Raw genomic sequence first — 21,347 nt, 5'->3', positions numbered from 1 at the left:
AAGATTTGCACACAATAAACGTCAGGATTTTCAAACTAGCACTAATAAAGAGTAGTACATTATCCAAATGCAATTCCAGGCTGCTGTGCATACGATGGCCATAGGAAAACATATTTTCTTTACTGTTCACATAAGCTGTATAATTGGGTATACCTGAAGAACAGCATTACAATTTGTATACAAAGATTTTTGTAAGGCTCATTTGCATGACACCCCGTTAAAATTAACAGCTCTATAAACACTTTCACTCTCATATCGCTTTGAGAAAATCAGATCAAGATTTCCTGTAGAAATCTGTAAAATCCTACAAGCCAAGCTATTTTATACCTAACAACACAGTGATACAGCCTGATCCCAGGAGCAGAAAACAGAGTATTTTAAAATTATGAAAATATATTCTGGCAGCATAGCTTAAAAAAAAAAGCTTAAGCTGGAAATCCACAAATCCACATTAACCTCTGTTACAGGAGGAGAGGTGAACAGCAGGCAAAAAGAAGCCAAGCTAACCTGACTTTTCAAACAGAAACATGAAGTGGAGAGTGGCAGCCTGAGCTGCCAGAGCCTGCGGGCGTGCAGGGGGAGCCGTGTGTGTGCCGGGCTCGGGAGGGAGCAGAGCACAGCAGGGCTGAGGAGCAGGGGGACACTCCCTGTCCCTGTCCCTGCCCCAGGCCAGCCCCGGCAGGTCCTGGCAGGGCAGGTCCTGGCAGGGCAGGTCCTGGCAGGGCTCGGGGCTGGCTCTGCAGTGCCCAGAGGATCAGGTGGTTGCGGAGCCGGGCGCAGCCGTACGATGCAGCTGAGACAAGCACAGCCCCCGGCAGCCTCTGGAGCTGCTCTCCAGAACAAGGCGACCTCTAAGCTCCAATCCATCACAGAAACGATGTGCTGATACTGCAGGACACCACGGTAAGTTTGTGCTTTTTGATTTTACTGACAAAACCCTACTACCAAACCAGAGATGGAAACGAGAACGGAATTAGGAGCCGGTGACAGATGCTTGCACCAGAAATTTGCTGCAGTGTCAGAGATTTCTTACAAACGGTAACTCGGGTTCTAAACATGTGTTTCCAGCTTTGAGATTGTAATTAACACTGTAAGCAGGGAAAAACGCTACAGTGCATGTTAGCATGAACACTGGAATTTGGGGTTCAAGCTAAATTCCTGTGATGTATTTTAACCAATTTACTTAAGCAAACAGCATGCCTGGAATGGGGGGGACTGCTACATTACTGCAGAGATTTGTGAAGATCCAGTTGACAGCCATTTTTTCATCCTCTATAAATGAACACATTATTCCAAACATAATATAGGCTTGAAATCACTAAAAACAAGAAGCAGACATTGTATAACGTTTGGAAGAGACTTGCGTTTTCGGAAGAAAGCCCTCATTTGAGCTGGAGGGGGAAAGGGAGATGAAAAAAACAAGTCTCATTCTGCCAGACAACATGACAGGCTGAAGGGATGCTTTGTGAAGTCTCTCTTGAACAATTCTAAAAAGGACTGTGCCACAAAAGGGGTTATTGATATTTTTACTTAATTTCTCCTGCAAGTGGCCATTGCCAAGACAACCCTTATACAGAGATAAAATGTATTGCATGGATTTAAAGGGTGTCATTTTGGTATATTTATTTCCAGGCAACAATGGAATACCAGATATTGAATGCATCTACCTGTCTGCTGGTCCTTCTGGTTTTCATACCCACTGGTTTGGGTATCTGTCCTTCTAGCTGTAAGTGCTCAGGAAACGACAGGAATGTGGACTGTTCAGGCAGAAACTTAACTGTACTGCCCCAGGGACTTCAAGACAACCTTACATATTTAAATCTGTCCTTTAACCAGTTTGTAGATCTCGATCATCAGCTAACGAGGTTCACCAATCTGAGGACCCTTGATATTTCAAATAATTGGCTCAAGAATGTTCCTGCTCACCTGCCCAAGTCCTTATGGGAATTATATGCCACAAACAACAACATTAAAGTTCTTCAGAAACTTGATACAGCTTACCAGTGGAATCTTAGAGTGCTGGATGTTTCCAGGAATATGGTGGAAAGAGCTGTCCTGATCAACAACACACTGAGCAGTCTCAAGTTTCTCAATCTCAGCAGCAACAAACTTTGGACAGTTCCAACCAATATGCCCTACAACATAGAGACGGTGGATCTATCCAACAACTTCTTGTCCCAGATACTCCCAGGAACACTGGTGAGACTGCAACACCTCACAAGCCTCTACCTGCACAACAACAAGTTCTCATACATTCCTGACAAAGCTTTCGACCAGCTCTCCCAGCTGCAGGTAATAACTCTGTACAACAACCCCTGGTCCTGCGGCGATAACCAAACCATCCCCTACGTGCTGCAGTGGGTGCAGGGCACGGCTGCCCGTGTCCTGGGGGCCCCCTGTGCCGAGCAGCCCTGGCCATGGGTGAGCACCACGCCAGCCCCAGCCCAGCCCACCAGCCTGGACTCCAGCCCCATGATCAAAGGCACCAGGGCAGGGGACAGGGAGCCCGAGCCCACCAAAGTGACCAAAACGCACAAACAGCTGAAAGCCAAGGCAGTGCCTCCCTTGGTGACCCAAAGGCACCCGGGGCCGTTCCCCAGCACAGAGGGGTCCCCCGAGAGCCCCCAGGAGGCCGCGGCCACGCGCACAATCCTGCTCCAGCCCTCCGCCCAGGGCAATGCCAGCCTGGCCCCCGCCACCGCCTCCTCCACCACTCCCATGACTTTAAGCATCACCAGTGGAATGCCAACAAGCTTCTCCAAGGTGCCTCAAAGCACAACCATTACCTTGAGGAAGGAGGAGGCCACGCCGAGCTCCCCGGACACGCGTGTGCCGTCCTGTGCCGGCCGCTGGCGCCTGGGGCTGCTCTGGCTGCTGCTGCTGCCCGCCCTGGCCGTGGCCATGGCCCTGCACTGAGGGCTTGCACCCCAGGGAAATTACTGAGGTGATCCCTGTGACAACAGCTGGATTTAACACGTCCAGCTGAAATAATGAACGGAAGAAATTCCGAGTCCTGACTCTGATCTAAAGAAAGTAACGGTTCTTAAAGACGCGCACACTAATGTCTTGATACTAAGCTGCTACTTATTTTCATATGTCTTAATTGAGTAAAACTAATCTATTATTTTGTTTTTAAAAATGTGCTTATTTTGTATTTAAATTTTTTCATTTTACTTGCACAGAATAAACATATCAGAATTTTAAGTACTGATTTTATGTATGATTTTTGTCATTGAACAACTGGAAAAAAAAAAAACCAGAAGGCCTGTATCATATCTGCAATGTCTTGCTTGACCTGCCAGTGATAATTCCTGTAATATAGCAGCACAGATTCTTTGTAAGTTGACATGCAAAAGAAAGGGAAAAAAAATAAAGGAACTAAACTGAATTGTTTCACTAATCAGAAGTTATTCCTGAGCAAAATTGCTAGCATGTGTATCTATGTTTGCTTCATATGTATTAAGAGTATTTTAAATATGAAGAACAACAGTTTTGAATTTAGGAATTAAATATGACAATGCCATGATGTCTGCTAAGAGGGTGTAAACTGAGATGGCAACGTGGTCCAATTTCAGCATGGGACAGTGGTAGGGGCCAGTATCCTTCTGCTCTGGCTTGACTTAGAGACCGCAGGCAAGTTAGTGCTCTTTCCATATTAATAAAAAGAAAAAAAAGAAGAAAAAAAAAGATAAAAGTAGAGAAAAATGCCAGATGTTCAATGCCATGACACTGTCAAACACCAAGGAGTTATCTACCCAAATTAATGACCTGGAACTCCTTGACTTTATGTCAAGTGACATCCTGAAATGTTAATATGTTCTGCTTAAAAGAATACCACAAATCAGCCAGAACAGAGCAAACTACCAGTAAAATGAAATATCGGCTGATTTCTAACCCAAGTCATGTAACAAATCAATTAGCAGGTAGCTGGTGAGCTGTCATTGAAACAATCCTGACTCTTGTGACTCCAAAGAGAATGAATCCAGTCCATGGCACTGAACATGCTCAATCCCTGCTTTCTAAGGGCCAGCATGGATGCTCTTCTCCTCGACATCTGCACCATCAGCCAGTAGAAATAGCTGCAAGCATGGTTCTGTCCACTCTAGGAAAATTATTTAAATTACTTGGTAAAGGTACTTGATATACTACAGATGAAGTTTTGCAAACAGCATGAAATGAAAACTGAAGAACAAGTTAATTGAAAAAGTATTATCCGCTTAATATTACAGATCTTATACAATGTTTTCCATTCATTCCAGGCCATTTAATTTCCAGTTATTGTAGCATGAAGGTGCTGCAAAACCCAGAAAACCTCACAACCGAGACTGGAGTCCTCTACCTGTTCCTCCTAAGGTGTCAATGGGGGCTGTAGATCATTTACAACCACTGGTATCAGAGAAATGACAACTTTCCAATTGTGAACAGTATTTCTATAACCGGAAACGTGTTTTAATTTCTAACAGTAAATGTTACACAATGGATTTGTACAGTTATTTCATTGGCATTTAAGTAAAAATAAAGTTATGTTTGTATTGAACTGAACTAGTGACTGCGCTTCTTTTCTAATAAGTAGACTAATACAAATAAATAGATAGCATTGTATTATACAAACCTGTTTAAAGCAGACATTTGGCTCCATTGTCATGTCTTATGGGGGGAAATTGTGGTTATATTAAACTGCATTATTTAGATACTGATGCAACTCTAATATTGTTTAGCAATAAGATGATGAGATGATCACAATATTGGGACTATCCTTCCCCTTCCTACCTTTAGAACTATCCTTCCCCTTCCTACCTTTAGAACTTAGAAACACTAAATCCCTGCTGCTGCTCTCTTTGGACAGTCCCTGTGTTTGCTAAGTGCTGACCGACTGTAGCACAGCACCAACCTATTTCCCATGCTCAGAACTCAGCAATTCCCAGAACAGCCTCCCTTGTGTGACCTCATCCCACACAGTGGGAGCAGCTGGGCTTGCAAGGCAGGACTCATCACAAAATGAGGTGCTGTGGCTAAACTGCTTGATTTGAGGAAATTACAGGGAATACTGCATGTGTCTTTGCTGCAGAATCAGTACCAGGTTGCCAAATTCTGTTGCATCAAAAAATCCTACATGGAATCAACTTTAAAGGCTCTGAGAATGTTTCAACCATAATGAGACAATCTGGTGACCAGCAACAGGAAAAGGCTGTTTTCCAGAGCTTGTCTGGGGCACATTGCAAGCCCCCATCCTAAAGGACTTGCTATCCAGCCTTCAAACTCCTCAGCACACTAATAAAAGGCTGGATGTGGGGCTCAGGGGGTTTCCAAAAGCAGGGCAGGATGGGGAAGCTGGATCCCAGACCCACAGCTGGGTACGGGGTGAGCCGGCACCGCGGCGCCCCAGGGCTCTGCTCCCTCCAAACCCTGCCCGAGCTGCTGCAGCACCAGGGCTCCTTGCTCAGACTGCTTTCAGTGAAGCAGACTGGAATTGAGGCTTCCTGGTATTTTTCTGGAATACGAATGAGTCGATAAGGCAGCAGGGAGGAGGCAGAAGTGTGGGAGTCGAGCACTTGTTGCTGGGCAACTGCGCAGCCACTGTGAGCTAAGCCCAGCGCCTGGGTTTGTAAACACGCTGTGCACTCAGACCTCCAGAAACACCAAATCATCTATTCTCGGTCCAATTGGTATCTGAAACAACTATTTAGCATTTTAGGGCAATATTCAAAATACTCAGAAAAGCTCTGGCACATCTCTAATAGCTCTGTGTTTGCTCTAGAAAGGGTAAAATTGCTGTGGGGATTGCTGCGGTCTGCAGCAATAACTCAGAGGTTTTATTCCTATTAATTAGTTTGGGATCAGCTTTAAAACCTAATGGCAGGAGTTCAGGATCAATATTTATTGATTTATGGATCATTCTTGTAACTGGGTAGGGATTAAAAACAGAAGAGCACTGGCTCCAGAAGCTGGGTTGTTGCCCAGGAAACAAAATGTGAAGATAGATGACAGAAGGAATTAAATTTCACAGCACCAGAAGGACATAAACTGATCCAGATATATCAGTAAAATGACTCAACAATGCCTTAGCAACAAGATCTTCAACTAAGAAAAAAAAAAAAAAAAAAAAAAAAAAAGAAAAAAAAAAGGGAAAGAAAACCAACCCCAAAAAACCCCAGCCTGCTACAAGCCCTTTAACAGCCTGGCAGCTGCAATCTAAACAATTTTTCCCTATTTCACACCTTGAAAACAGAACATCTGGCTCAGAACCAGAAGACAAACACCCAAATAAGCTCCACTTAGCCACATCCCTGTGAGAAGAGGTGATGCCTGAGCATCATCCCAGAGTGAAGCACTTCCTGCTGGTTTGAAAAGAGCCCTGCCAGGATTACTGAATTGTGCAGCTGCTGAAGACAAAGGTAATAACTCACCTAGCAGCAAGGTTCATGTTGAAATACAATAATATTTCATTAATATCCCACAGCTGGATAAAATGGTCAGAAATCTGCTCCTTCCCACCCTCTCTGAAGGCAGGAATGCTTGGCTCACTGGACCATGAGTTTTGCCCAGTGAGGCACTTTTGGATAAATTAATTTTTCTGCTTTCAAAGAAAAGGGAGGTGAGTTAGGCCTAACAAACACGTGGTGCAAACTTTTATCTTGATTTACTTCCAGAAATTCTTTCTCTGCAGGTGAAATAACCATTTCTTGCTCTGCAAACAAGGAAACACTGCATGTCAGGTCTGCACAGAATACATAAGGATGCCTCGGATCACTGCCAGGCACAGTCACTTTTTAAGATGGGTTATCACTACTCTCTGCATTTGTATGCCTAATTTCTTGTCTGAACAAGGCAGGATAACAATGCAGGCATTTTGTTTGACTTGACATGAAATAAGACTGTGTCTAATGGAACAAAATGGAGAAGAAAAATGTGGCAAGAAAACAGAGTTCTTTAAAGAGAATTCAAAAGACTGCCTTTGCTTCTAACTCTGTTCATGCAAGAAGCTTAAACATTGGGGACCTTGCTAAAAAAATAAATTTTAAAGGGTGGAAAAAAGCATCCAGGCTAACCTTGAGCCTTCTGTCAGCACACATGCATGTTTCACAGACTGTTGTGTGGCTTTTCAAGACAGAAAATCAGGACAGAAAATAAGTGATGCTACTCATCTTGTGCTCTTTCACTCCATCCAAAGAACCACCACTGATGACATCCTCTCATGACAACACCGAAAGTGGCTCCCCACTGCCAGAGCCAGCACAGGCACCAGAGGCAGCAGGGAGCACAAACCCCAGCCCAGCCCCAGGCAGGGCTCTGCTCCCAGAGGCACAAAATACACCAGCAATGACCAGACCACAGCAGCTCCAGCAGCTCATCCAACCCTCAGAGCTGCCTCTGACCACATCTGGGGGTGAGCACAGGGATCTCCCTTTCCTTACCACCTCTAGGAATGGCTTCTGTCATGAGTGTAATTATTGTGAAATGACAGTTTGGGTTTAGGAAACAACTCAAAAATACTGTCAGCAAATTTTAACCAATAAGCTGTTTTCAGAGCCTTGTTTGTTCCCAAGCTGGTGTCTCTTACACCCAGGTGATACCTCTGACTGACAGGTTCATTTCACAGTGGGAAGGGGAAAGGTGTCTTACCGCCGAGCGATGTAGTAGAAAACAGGATTGCCAACTTTGGATGTCCCAGCTTGGTAGAAAATATTTAATGTTTTCAGTGCCTTGAACTCCTCTTTTTCATGTACCTGATGCCTAAAAAGCAATATATTGACATCAATTTTCACAACTGCCTTTCAAACAAATTTTAAAAATCCCAAACTCTCTTTACTTCCATCTCTGAACAAAAGTATTCAGTTCACACAACCTTGAGCTTTCCTTAAATCACAAGTTACCACCATTTTTGGTTGTCAGTTTAGTTTTTTTATTAAAATCTACTCAGAAACCTAAAAGGTTTATGAAGACTCAGCTTTTTAAACTCCTCTTTAAAGCAGGGAGAGTCTTGACAGCAGAGTCTTAAGAACTACTGACACCTCCTTACATGATAAAGTCTAAAAACCCACATCTCCACCACAATAATCTCATTACCTTGTCATAAACTCTTCAAACTTGGAACTAGTGAGATTTAAGCTGGACCAGTGAGTATCTGCCACAGGTTTGTGCTCAGGAGGCCCCAGGTAGGCAAGAAGAGTTGCCATCTTGTCAAAAGGTCGTCGTCCAACAGCCTTGTGGTCCCTACAAACAACATGTTCTTTGTCAGAAAGTCCTTCTTTACTCAGCAATTCCCACTCTACCCTTCCTCAACTGGAGCAAGCTGGGTTTTCTTTTTTGAAGTATGAGAAATCATCAATGATGACTGATATTCTTCTCAGTAATAACAGAAGCAACAGAAGGAAGCATTTCCAAATATTAAGAGCTTTTAGCTGAGGGAAGGGGGATTTAGATTGGATATTAGGAAGAAATCCTTCCCTGGGAGGGTGGGGAGGCCCTGGGAGGTGGGCACAGGGTGCCCAGAGAAGCTGTGGCTGCCCGTGGATCCCTGGCAGTGCCCAAGGTCAAGCTGGGTGGGGCGTGGAGCACCCTGGGACAGAGAAAGGTGTCCCTGCCCATAGCAGGGGTGGGATGGGGTGAGCTTTAAGGTTCCTTCCAACCCCAGCCATCCCAGGAGTGTGAGAGCTTTCCCCCGGTGGCAGGACTGCAGCCCCACCTGTTGCTGGACAGGTACTGGCCGATTTTCTCCTGGTTGTTCCAGAGCAGGCGGTGCAGGGCCAGCACGTTGCCGTCGCTGATGAAGGACAGGCTGTGGTTGACGGTGTCGCTGGCCGGGCAGTCGGAGGCGATGTCCAGGAAAAACCTGCAATCCAAACCCAGAGCAAACATCAGCCTGGGGAGGAGAGCAAAGGGCTGGGGGGCACGGGGGGCTCTCCCTGCACACAGCCCCACCAGGGGCTGGCCACAGGCCTTACCTTCGAGCTGCATCAAAATTGCTCTTCACAAAGTCATTGAAAGGCCGCATGTGCTCCTCCTTTGTGAACAGCACATGGTTGGCAATGCTCTGAAGGATCTAAAGGGACAAAACATGGCAAACACACACAAAGGTTTCATGTAGGAACTGTCACAGTAACTGACACGAATATTTCTGCCAGTGACATTAAACTGGCAGAAACAGTTTATTTTCCCTTGTCGTCTTGAGGTTTCAAAACAAAAGGCCAGTCAGTCAAATAATTTAAAATACATTAACTTTCAAGGAAAATAAATCATCTTTCAAATTACTAGTAAGTCATTAAGTATTTCTCCTGGAACTTAAGACAGGTAAGTAAAAGCAGCAGCACACCCCTATCTAAAGAAAACTATAATTTCTCAACATTTACAATGGATAATATACACAGGCACAGAAATCGTAGGCCATCATTAAACCCTTTTAAAAAAATTTTTACAAGAAATATGACCAAATGAGATTAAAGACAGGATAAATCCTTTCTTTAGCAGTGAGATGAACTTGATAAACACTGGCTGCTGCCACTCTCACTGTGCTCACAGGAACACTGCTCCCTTTGTTAGCTCCCAGACGAGAAGTTCAAGTGAAGGGTTGGAATTCCACTCTTATCCATCATTTTGGCAAAGTGTTCATCCCCATCCTTACACTGCTGAGAGCTCGAACAACACCACGATGCACAAGCACAGACACCACACTTCCAATAAACCTGACAGCTGCTACAAGAAACTCTGTAGTCTGAAACTCTGACTCTATACAGGTCCTAGAGCAGCAGTGAAGCAGGTAGAACACGAAACACATACACCATCAGTGGGCTGACCTTGGACATGAGCTTGAGGCCGCGCTCGATGCGGGGCGGCGGTTTCTTGTCCAGGATGCCGGCCTCGTACGGGGACACGATGGCGGGGTTGATGAAGCGCAGGAACATGGCGCTGCCCACGGCGCCGATGCTGTTCTGGGGGAAGCGCTGGCTCACCACCTGTGCACGGACATCACACACACAACGGGCTGTGTCAAGGCCAGGGCTGGCCAGGCCTGCCTAAAGCCTCGCGTGCTGAGCCAAGCCTAAGCGTGCTCTCCGCACCGACCGCGCTCGGCGCGTTGGAGGGAGAGTCTCTTGCATCCCAGAGAAGCAGAACAAGAGGGAAAGGAGCTGGGCTCAGACACAGCCGCTCTCCTGCAGCTGCTGCACGGCTCCCTGGGCAGGGACACGGCTCCCAGAGCTCCTGGCCCTGTCTCAGAGCTGACCCCACAGCCCTGCAGGGACCCCCAGGTGTCACAGCCCCAGACTCGGGTGTGCACTGCCCTCCCCAGCACAGGGAACACCTTCTGCCTACTGGGCCTCTGATCTGTGTGTTTGCAACTGCATCACTGAGCCACGAGCCTCTCCAGCAAGTGCTGTACAGCTTCAGGAGTCATTTTCAATTTTATGGAGGAGCTATTTGCAGAAATACCCTTCCGAACCATTATCTGTCCACAGCAGGACAGAAGGAGGCAGAGCTGAGTGGCCAGTGCACTCCTCTGCCTACACATACACTGGGTAAAACCACTGAGCAGATATAAAATACTGTCCTTTACCATCCAGGAAAAAAATAATTCTGAAGATGTTGTAAGAAAAAAGCAATCTCTTTTCTTTTAGGAAATCAATTATGTATTACTCAGAGGAGAGTTATTCTTTGGATAGCTTTCATTTAAATTTGAAAAGTTAAAGTTCTTAGATATGCAACACATGGCTCTATAAAACATCAGTATCTGTATATTGCAATGAGTAACAATGGTTAATCAAAATGAGTAAGATTCTTCCTTTTCACAGAATAAAATTAGTACACTTGATATTATCCTGTATAGTTTAAAATAAAAAAAAAAATCCTCCAAAACGAATCCTAGTTTAGTAAAATACTTCAAAACATAACTAATGCAATCTCAAATAATGCTGCTTAAACCAGACAAAGCCATTAGTACAAAATACACCAAGAATCACTTTGGTTCAGTAGCAACTCCAGTCAGTTACCTTGTGATGCAATTACTGATATTTTCTTGTAAAATACTGGTTTGCCCACAGCTTTTGCATTTTAAACATTATTACTATTCTGCTCAGTTACAGCAAAAATAAGAGAGTATTTAGTAAAAGTCTAAATTTCCATCCTGGTTGATTCATACTTTATATTTTGAGGTCACTGCCAAAGAAAAAAGTAAGTCTGAACTTTTAAAGACATGCTCTAATGCAACCCATGGATCTAAACTCTAATACAGCAAGTTACTTAAAAAGGAAAATCAGCTTTTCTCAGGAAATAATACAACTGCTAAAGTTGGGGTTTTCTTACTTAATCACAAAGCAAACAAAAGAAAATGTGTCAGCAATGAGTCCCATGAGCCTCTTTCCAGTAGCCCACAAATATTAATTGTTCTTTGCCCAGGATGCAAGCTCAGGTTATCTGCCAGAGTGTTAAAGCAGCTCAACAGACCCAGATTTTCTCAAAACCAAAGAAAACATTTTTCTTCCACAATTTTTTTAATTTGAAGATGGTGGCAAGGCTAGAAGAGTCAGAATATTAAATACTAAGCAGTAATGTTAAAAATGTCTCATTTACTCAAATAGGCACACAGAGAATATTTTAAATCTAACTTAATTCCAGTGTTAATTGAAATGAAAGCTATTTTGTGCCAGAATTAGTAGAATGATTTTACAGTGAGGTCAAATAGACTGAAGTGAAGATATTTTGAACAAACAGCAAAAGATTTCTGTTGTGCTTTGAAAGAAATGGCTAATAAAAAGGTCTCCAAACTTACTGATTTTTTGTTTTCCTTTTTTTCTTTTACGGTAGCTTTATTCAGTAGAGAGTGGCAAGTTGCCTACAGAACAGAGATGAGCACAAACAAGTCACAGCACCAACTACATACAGCAACAAAAAACCAATGTTGACTTGTACATAAATTACACAGTAAAATGTAACAAACATAACCAACAGAAAATGAAATATATAAACTAAAGACTGATGATGGAGTTTTTATTCCACAGTTTTATTACATCTTATTTACAAAGCACTAAATACAAAACAAGCAAATGTTGAATTTCAATCATTTCTACTATTTCTGGCTAGATTAGAAGTCAAACCACATCAGTGTGCTCATGATACACAATCTTGGGCCTTAAATGGTGTATTCAGCTTTCAGATGTATTTTACCATCCCCAAATAATTTTAACAGTACAAATAGTAGTGTTACACCTTTGAATACATATTGTTTTTTTAAATTAAATTTAGAGTTTTAAATCTTCCCAATGTTTCTCTGTGTGTCCTTCAATTTGGTTAGACCTGTGAACCATCAGCATTATTACCACTGTGAGAGGTAACTCTGCCATAAAACACTCTCTGGACAAAGGAAGAAAAAAGCCGCAGTCTATGTTAATTTATTACAGACTCCCAAATCAGGAGATCTGACTTGATTGTGCTTATTTCTGCATTACACTGAGATGCAAAGGGACCCACCAAGAAGACTCCAATTCTGTCTGAGCAGGATCTGAGCAAACCCTGACCCCTCGTGCCCTGCCAGAGGTGCAGCAACACTCCAGGAGCTGGGCCAGGGCTGGGCACCCCTGGGAGCCTCCAGCAGCACCCAGGGCTGGTCCCTCCCTCCAGAGGGACACCTTGGCACTGGCAGAGAGCTGCCACACATTCAGGATGGAACAGAATGAAAAACAAACACCCCAACCCAAAGAAAACTCTCTGCTAAGCGAGTTGAACTGAAACCTGGGCAGGATTTATCAATATTCAACCAGTGGCACCTCTGCCAACTTCCCCTGTGTCATTTCCATGAGTGGCCTCTGGAGCAGCTGTACACACACTCTGCTCACTGGGATACTGCAGCTACAGGAAAATCCCCACCTTGTTTTCACAAGAAAACCCAGCACAGATCCTCTGTAGGAGTCACTGTGAGCATGTTTGTTCTCATATCACACTCCTGAACATACATTACCTGCAAGGAGCCAGGTGAATCTGTCCCAGTAGCCACTTATTGATATTTCCAAAGGAAAACACTCACTGGGCTCTGTTCCCCAAACAGAAACACCAGCCAATACCCAACTAAAGATACTGTTTCTGTGAGGTTGCTACAGTGATTTAAATTAGCTACTAATCATTTACAGAGCACATCTGGTGAGCATTCTTTGCACACAGTCACTTCAAAACTCTAAGCATGAAAAAGCCACCAAAAAAATCAGTATAGAAATGGATTAATGCCTCTAAATCAGATCTTGGTTACTTTCTTTCAAGTCAAGGCCAGACTCTTCAAAACTCTCTGAAATTTTAAGGACAGAATGACTAACACTATTTGTGATGAACAAACACTTGTACAGAAATCTAGTTGATCCTGGAAACAGTCAAAGTAGTAAATATTGAAGCTAAATATCAGTTAATGCCACTTGTATATCTGCCAGGAAATCATCTCCTTTGGGAACAAATTACCCTTATTACCACACACAGTAAAGGCAAGAATAAAGCCAACAGACTTGGAAAGGCTTCCATGGGAGAATCCCTGGGAATCCCTGCTGGTGAGCACATTTTAGAAATTCCATTTCATGTAGGAATTACCAATGGTTTGCATAGAAATAATTGCTACTAATGTAGCACTGAAATGGCAATAATATGATCCAGCCTGGGAACAGCATTAAATCCTAGTTCTGGGATGAGGTGTGGGAGAATGGAACATCCACCAAGAGAAGGGACAACCAAGGCTGTGTGTGGTATTTCCAGTAGCAATCAAATATTCTTCTAGTTGATGTCTGTGACACTGTGGCCATGAAGGAGACCAACCTGCCCACCTCACTTCCTGATTACAAAACCCAAACACATCAAAAAAACCCCCAAGTCACTCTGCCACCAACCCAAACACAGTCACTGTCAGAAGAGAAAGCAAAGCCTCTAGAGGCCTTTTACAGAGCAGTCAGGCTCAGCATCTGCACACCTGCTTCAGTGCAAGGGCTCACAGAACAACCCAGACCCCAAGAGTCCCAACACACATTCCCTGTTCTCACTCCCAAGCTCTGGGATTGCAGGAGTTGCCCTGATCACCCCTGTGCAAATGTGACTGGGCAGGATTTGTTACCCATCATTAGCTCACACAGGTCAGAAAATCCATTTGCTTGGCTTTGCCTTAAACCTGGACACAGACTATGGCTGAGAGGGCAGCAGCTGCTCTTCGAGAGCACCTCACTGAGACCACAGCTCCAATATTCCACCAGGCACAGCATTTCTGTGACAGTCCTCCAGCTGGACTGGAAACTGTAATCCCAGTGAGCCTGAGGGAACTACTTGGATTTTTAGCAGCAGCTGAATCCATCAGAAACACACAAGGAGATCCAGCAGGACACTGGGCTGAGCCGAGGAGCTGGGGATGGAGGTCAGGGAACCTGGGTACCTCAGACACCTCCTAATTGCCAACACAAGCCTTAGAACAGCACTTAGCCCCACGTTCAGACTGGTGGTGACTCTGAGAAGAGTCTTTAGAGATGCCCCCTGTGCCTAGCACCAAGCTCCAAACTGCTGGAATTTCACACACCAACCCCAAAGGTCAGGGGCAGGCAACCACTGCAGGCATACCTGGTATAAACAATGGCACACACTGCGCAGCTGGGGTGGGAACTCCGAGGAGGAATTAATGATTGCCTGAAAAAACTTGTCTGTCATTTGCAAGAGACTCCGCTGGTTCTCTTCAAGGCTTTCTGTGGGCTCCAGCCTGAAACAGACCCACACAGGTATGACCAGCAATCAAACACCACACAGGCTGCACCTACATCCTTGGCAAGAACCTCATCTCCTCTTTTTCTTATGGAAATACTTCTGATCTTGTACACAAAAGTTTCCATCACTATTTTAAACCACAGAAGGTACAAATAAAAGGACATGTAGAACAGACAGCTGTAGGTGGCATTCTCTCAGACTTTTTCATACAAACACATGCATACACAATTCCAACTGATAACTGCATTATCAGTTCATTATGGTTTATCTGAAAGGAATTTTTGAGGTAGACACAGATAGTTGATGGTTAAAGTATTAGTTAGAAGGCCTATCACTGGGTGAGCTACTAAAGAGATAAATACTTATAATTTTTGTTAAGAGTTGGAAATAATTTAAAGCCACAGAGCAAGAGGGCTGCAGAGACAATTAATGTGTCTGGAAAAGTGAGAGGTACAACAGTATGAAAGCATAAGAAAAATATCTGCAATAAGGGAAAAATAAATCCTATTACATACAACGAGCGGGAATCATGTTTATAGATAAATACATTTGCTGCTGGCCCTGAATCTCAAACCTTGTTGGATCCACCTCAAAGCTGACGTGCTGCCACTCAGGGGAGGTGATCACAGTCCGCAGCAAAGGTTCCAGCAGCTTCTGCAAATACGTAGCACCATAGACCTGCGTGCAGGGGAAACAAGCACAGAGGCCAGATTGACACAGGAATGCTGCAGTTCTGGAAGCTTTCAACAGCCTGAAAACACTTGATCTGTTTTGGCATAAGCCAAATTCCTGTAAAACTCTGGTTTGCATATTATACTCTCACTTCTGGAAGGCAACCAAGATCAATTTCTACAGGTATTTTAATTAATTTCCAATTAGAGAAAAATAACAACCCTGCTAACCAGCAGACATTTTTTCTTAGAGCACTGACTCCACACTTCACCTCTGTTTGTACACAACTTTTTGAACTGAAATGGGAGCACAAACAAGATCTCAGAATTTACCAGGAACAGTCTTCCAGCTGGCACTGACCCAGAATCACTCATAATTGAACCAGTCAAAAAGGCAAACGTTTACTGCCGGGGGATACCTACTTTTTAAAGGCCTGAGAGTTAAATTTTCTACAAGATTCAGTTCATGAAATGTTAAAACACAAAAACAAAACTCCCTAAAACTTAACAGATATGAGAGCTGAGGCTAACTCAAACTGAGACCCAAAGGCAAATCTCTATGGATTTTATCTAATCCCATTACTCAAGTGCTTAACCCCACAGATTGGCAGCTTTGTATTTCCATATTACTAAACTTTTCCTGCTGTTGAAGAAATTTGTAGCAGAGAGAAAAAAAAAAAAGAGACAGTGTACCTTAAAACAGAAAGTCATGATTTTACTGGCTAAGCTGTTTCCTCTGAAGAGTGTCTGCATGGAGTCTGCCAACTCGACCTCCTTTGAGAACATATTCCAGAGGAGCTGGTAGAGCAGGTGCCGGGAATCAAAGAGTGTGACCAGGACACGAGCCAGCTCATCCTTCAAGGGAGGAGGAAATGTTAATCTGACTTGCAGGAGCCAAGGCAAGTATAAAACCCCAGTATTATGACAAAACCACCAAGCACTTTGCAAGAAAGCTTTACATCTGCTATGGGCTCTGGCAGGTAAATATCAAATTACACAAACACAATCTCTCTGCAAACGTTTCCTATGCTACTGCCTGTCTAAAAGTCTGCCTCAGGATATCCAGTCTTACAAATTCATAACAGTTATCCAGACAGACAAGCAGTTACTCTGCTGTACAGCAAAGCCCAACTCATCTTGTTAAAATATAGAACAAACACAATTCTGTGTGTCTGCATCACAGCACACACCACCTGTAATAAATAACCAGCCTAGATGCATTTATTATTGTAACTTATAATAACTATATTATTATAACTTATAAATTATAATAATATATAAAATAATTTCTAGACATTAACTAACGTGCAGTTTATTATCATAACTAATGTGCAGTTTATTATCAAGATCTGAATTGAGTACATTTTTAAAGAACATACTAAGAAAGGCTAGCTATTGTCAGTGGTAGTTCTACTCTCTCTGTACCAGACTGTTGTTGCACTTTTTATTTAAAGCCTTGTTATTTTAACAAAATACAGGAAATAACAGGCATGAATGAACTCACCCACTGCGAACAAGGCACCACGTTGGCTAAAGCCATAGCAATAGGGAGCTCCCCCTGATCCCCCATCATGGTCACCAGCTCCACCAATCTCTCAAATCGATCTGCCAGCACCGTTTCTGCCAAGGTATCAAACTCCGTGCCCTGCTGCAGGATTTTGGTGAGCACTTCCATGAACGTGGCTCTGGTCTGGAGATCCTTATGGTATCCCAAGCCTGGCGGGGAGAAGGCAGCAGCATTAAGAGGATGCCAGGGCAGGGGGCTCAGGTGGGGCTCAGGGGTGCAGGGTTACCTATTGTCCTGGGCTGACAGTGCTCTCTATCCCATATCGTGGACTCCCTTGTTATGTCTAACAGCTGTCCCTGCTTCCCTGTTAGCTGGGCGGGCACTGTCTGCTGGCTCTCTCGCGCTGCTTGCTTGGCTTCTGGCTTTTAGGCTTGCACTGCTGCTTGCAATTTCTGCTTATTTTCTCGCCCTTTCCTCCTTTTTCCTTCTGCTGCCTCTGTGCTTTGTTTGTTTGTTTGTTTTTTCCCTTTCCCTCTTTTCCCCTTTCCCTCCCCCCTTTAAGATTTAGGACCGGCACCCGAAGCTGACCTGACTGGAGGAGTCTGAGGAGGATCTCCGGGGCCCGTGAAAGAAGTTCTGCGCCCTCCCCCTCACAGTAACCTGAGCTTTTTCTTTTCTTTTTTTCCCTTGTGTCGGGGGGGGGGGTGTTTATTTATTTGTTAATAAACCGGTTTTTTCCACTTTTTGTTCGAGAGATTCCTTCCCAAACCCAGGGTTGGGGGAGGGGTGGTAGAGGTTTTGTTATTAGGGGATTCCTTTGGAGGTTCTCCCCAAATTCAACCCAAACCAGAACACCTATGGAGTGCATGAGGCCGCTGTCCACGTTGGCGTTGAGCAGGTTGGACATGGCCAGCACGGTGCAGTGCCGCAGTGACGCCAGGCGCCGTGACATGCCGCGCTTGCGCCCGCCCGCTGCCGCCCCGTCCTCCTCCGCCTCGCTGCAGTCGTTCAGCAGGTTCATGAACAGCGTGAAGTACCTGCGGACAGGACAGCCCTCCTGGTCACACGGGCCCCAACATGGCAGACAGTGAACACAGACCTGCCAGGAACCTCACCCAGGGGAGATAATGGACAACAGACCCCCAAAAACCTCATTCGTGGGAGCTAAAAACACAACAAACCCACCAAAAACCTCACCTGTAGGAGCTAAAAAACACAACGAACCCTCAAAAACCTCACCCATGGGAGCTAACACACAACAGACCTGCCAAAAACCTCACCCGTGGGAGCTAAAACACAACAAATCCCCAAAAACCTCACCCACGGGAGTTAATACACAACAAAGCCCCCTAAACCTCACCCATGACAACAATCACAGAACAAACCCCCAAAACCTCACTCCTGAACCAAGGAGCCTCCTTACAGCACAGCCCAAACCTCAACTGTGCTTCAACAACCTCCCTCAGTCCCAAACCTGGTGTGCCCATTTCTCCCCAACACTGGTGTCCCTCTATCAACAGATGTCCTCAATGAGAGTTGAAGTTTTGTGAATAAAAATAAATAAAATGCTGTATCAAATAGAGCTAACCCCTGCCATGACCGAAACACACATCTGCATTAAGCAGAAACAAAGACAAATTTTCTAATTATTTTCTAAAAGAAAAAGTTTCTATAAACCTACAAGGCAGAGATTTTGAAATGGGCCACAGAAGAGTTAATTCCTGTTGGGATAATAAAATTATTTCTGTTGGAAGAAAAGCACAGTCTGTAATAAGGGCCATATAGGGCTTCTCCTTAGAGTGATTGTACAGAAAAATAGTTAAAAGTCACTGTTTACTTGAGAAATAATTGAGATTTTGCTTCCATCAACTCAACACCATCTCCTTCTTCAGGCTGGAGTGGAAGCCCAGCAAGCAGAGAGACCACTGCTTCCATACTCGCCTGGTCCAAATCTCTGAAAAATAAAATTTAACAAATAAAATGTCACTTTTGCTTATAGTGCTACCTGCAGATGAAAAATAGCATTTTTAATAAAAAAAAGGTATTCTACTGAAGTTACGCCTATCGTGAAACAACACTTATATTTTGTGGTCCAGGTTCTAAATTAGAGAAAGTATTAAAAGGACCCAAGTCATTTAAGACTAAACATTAAATATAATTCTGCTGTTGCTCACCAAAGCTTCAGTTTCAATTTTTGTCTTTTACTTAACATTATTATTGTTATAACAATCCCAACATGCCAGCTCATCCATGGATATCAAATGCCACCTGGGAATGCTGTTCCAGGTGAGGAGTGTCCCTTACCTTGTCAAGCATTTCACATCCTCATCTGTGGCTTGATTAGATGTTCCCATCACCCAGTCTGTCAAATATTCCACCATTTTGTTCCTGTTACACATAAAGAGATTGCTTTAGCCTTGTTGGGTTTTTTTACCAGTCTGTATCACACATTAAATTGTTACATGTGTTCAGCATCACCAAAGTAAATAATATTTAAATGCAGCACCAGGCTCATAATCATTCTGAAGACAAAGACAAGGGAACTATCCCTGTACCAGGAATACTGGTGTGACAGGGGTTTGGTTTCTTTTTCTACCACATAACCAAAGAAAACTGCACTTGCCCACAGTACTCTGCCCTCTGAGTTAGGTTATGCCATCCTTACCTAAATTTCATTTCTTGACAAAATGAAAGGTCATCTCTCCTTTCCATCATCACTTCTACTAACTGACAGAGCTTTGTTTTTATTTGAATGGCATGTACCAGATTTCCAAGCACACGCACATACCTGAAGAAAAAAGGGAAAATTATTAATTAAATCCTTCATGCTACTTCACTTCCTCCCTGCCAAGAAAGCCCCTGCATCAGTAGCAAATTTCTTCTGGCCAAAGCAGCTTTTTATCAGAGTAAAACTGAACAGAAATCTGCCCTTCAGCTGGTTTTTAACCACTGACAAAAGTGAACAGAAAAGTAACCAGGAATGCCCATGGGAATAGGGCCAAGCCATGGAACACCATACACCTGTACACCTTTCTGTGTAGAGGAAGGCCAAGAGGGCTCCTTACCTAACCAGATTCAGCATCATTGTCTCAATGCTCGCTTGCCCAAGGTGTTCTGAGCTCCCTTCTGTGTGATTGTCAAGCAAATTCTTCATTATAGCAATGGTCTGCTCTACAAACTGGGTGTTGGTGTCAGTTAACAAGACCTACAGGATGAAAATTTCTGGTTAATTTTTTACACATAAAATCAAAGAAAAGGGTATTTGTAAAATATACTGCAACAATTCAAAAATCTCATGGACAAGCATTTTTCTAGTTACCACCAAGCCAGAAGAATTCCAATACATGTCAAGATTCAATATGTGAACAATGTCAGCCATAAGGATCCCACACACAGACTCACAGATTCTACACTCAAGAGTTCACTATTCAAGAATGTTACATACAGAATCACAACCACAATAATCATTAACATGTGCTGTGATGATCACTCTGCTTACAGGGGGTGTGCACAGAACACAAACATAGATCCATCTCAGTCACCCAGCGGAAAAGGACTGACACCAATGTGAATAACATCACACAAATGCGAATCATTGTTTTACCTGTCCTTGAGAATCAAAGAACTTGCTGATGGTATTCTTCAGCTTGTTGAAGAGCATGGGATAGAGCGCTGGGCTGAGCTCCAGCCCCACCAGGTCCTTGATGTTGGTCCTTATCTGCAGCCCCACCTTCTCGTGGTTGCAGACCATCAGGGTGAGCAGGCGGTCGATGAATTTGCTGACGGGCGTCTCCACGCTGCCCTCGGTGGACACCATGGAGATCATGGAGCCCTTGCGCTCGTTGAGGGGGCCCATGGGGGGGCTGTAGGTGGCCAGGCCGGCGCTGCTGCGGTGCTGCAGGCACACCCCTCCCAGGGCACACAGGAACCCTGTCATGTTGATCCACTCCTGCAGGGACTCCGTGTCCGACAGGTCGATGGAGCCGCCGCCGCTGACGTGCGACATCCGCCGCTTCACGATGGTCTTGTGCAGGCTCTCGGTCACCTGCGAGACAACAGGGGGTTTCTTACAGCAAAACTCAAATTTCCTTAAAATAAAGAAGCTCAAAGACTTATCTTGAATTTCTAAACACTGAACCAATGGGAAAATTCATAGTCACCTGTCCATCTTCCATTTTGGTCTTTGGATAGTTAAGGATTAGTTTTGTCGCTTGTTCCCATTTTGCATGTGTATCCTCCCAGGCCTGAAAGAAGATAAGATATATCAAGATTTAACTTCAAAACTACTTGCAGCAACAATATTTCTGTGTTTTTTTTACTATGCACACAGAGCACATAAAGGGAGAAGTTAGCTCACCTCCGTGTTGCCTGCAGTGGGGTGTTCAATGCGCCTCAATAATGCCATCACTCTCTTCTGAAGAGCTGCTCGCCCTGCAAAGGGCACAGAACATTGAACC

General features: G+C 44.1%; 2 protein-coding genes across 3 annotated transcripts in view; one reads left to right on the top strand and one right to left on the bottom strand.

Annotated features, from left to right (window-relative positions):
- The window catches only part of NF1 (neurofibromin 1), a gene marked incomplete at its 5' end in the record, with an annotated part of 70,040 nt that overhangs the window by 26,601 nt on the left and 22,092 nt on the right, over positions 1-21,347 (bottom strand). For both annotated transcript variants that reach the window (XM_083875184.1, XM_083875185.1), the window contains 18 exons: positions 7,624-7,734; positions 8,068-8,214; positions 8,687-8,833; positions 8,946-9,043; positions 9,795-9,953; positions 11,765-11,827; positions 14,572-14,707; positions 15,287-15,390; positions 16,077-16,238; positions 16,888-17,099; positions 17,746-17,927; positions 18,728-18,844; positions 19,195-19,278; positions 19,556-19,678; positions 19,956-20,095; positions 20,495-20,935; positions 21,051-21,134; positions 21,248-21,321. In XM_083875184.1, the coding sequence (XP_083731310.1) occupies positions 7,624-7,734; positions 8,068-8,214; positions 8,687-8,833; positions 8,946-9,043; positions 9,795-9,953; positions 11,765-11,827; positions 14,572-14,707; positions 15,287-15,390; positions 16,077-16,238; positions 16,888-17,099; positions 17,746-17,927; positions 18,728-18,844; positions 19,195-19,278; positions 19,556-19,678; positions 19,956-20,095; positions 20,495-20,935; positions 21,051-21,134; positions 21,248-21,321 (2,584 nt within the window). The remainder of the gene's footprint in view (positions 1-7,623; positions 7,735-8,067; positions 8,215-8,686; positions 8,834-8,945; positions 9,044-9,794; positions 9,954-11,764; positions 11,828-14,571; positions 14,708-15,286; positions 15,391-16,076; positions 16,239-16,887; positions 17,100-17,745; positions 17,928-18,727; positions 18,845-19,194; positions 19,279-19,555; positions 19,679-19,955; positions 20,096-20,494; positions 20,936-21,050; positions 21,135-21,247; positions 21,322-21,347) is intronic.
- OMG (oligodendrocyte myelin glycoprotein) lies at positions 789-2,916 on the top strand (the record flags this gene model as incomplete). Its single annotated transcript, XM_083875058.1, has 2 exons — positions 789-903; positions 1,633-2,916. Exon 2 carries the CDS (start codon positions 1,639-1,641, stop codon positions 2,914-2,916), a length of 1,278 nt encoding a protein of 425 aa, XP_083731184.1. The 5' UTR covers positions 789-903; positions 1,633-1,638.

This window comes from Zosterops lateralis, assembly GCF_965231275.1.
Source record: "Zosterops lateralis genome assembly, chromosome: 19".
In the NCBI taxonomy this organism is placed as follows: domain Eukaryota; kingdom Metazoa; phylum Chordata; class Aves; order Passeriformes; family Zosteropidae; genus Zosterops; species Zosterops lateralis.
Note: the sequence above shows the minus strand (reverse complement) of the source record. Positions and strands in the feature narration are given on the sequence as shown.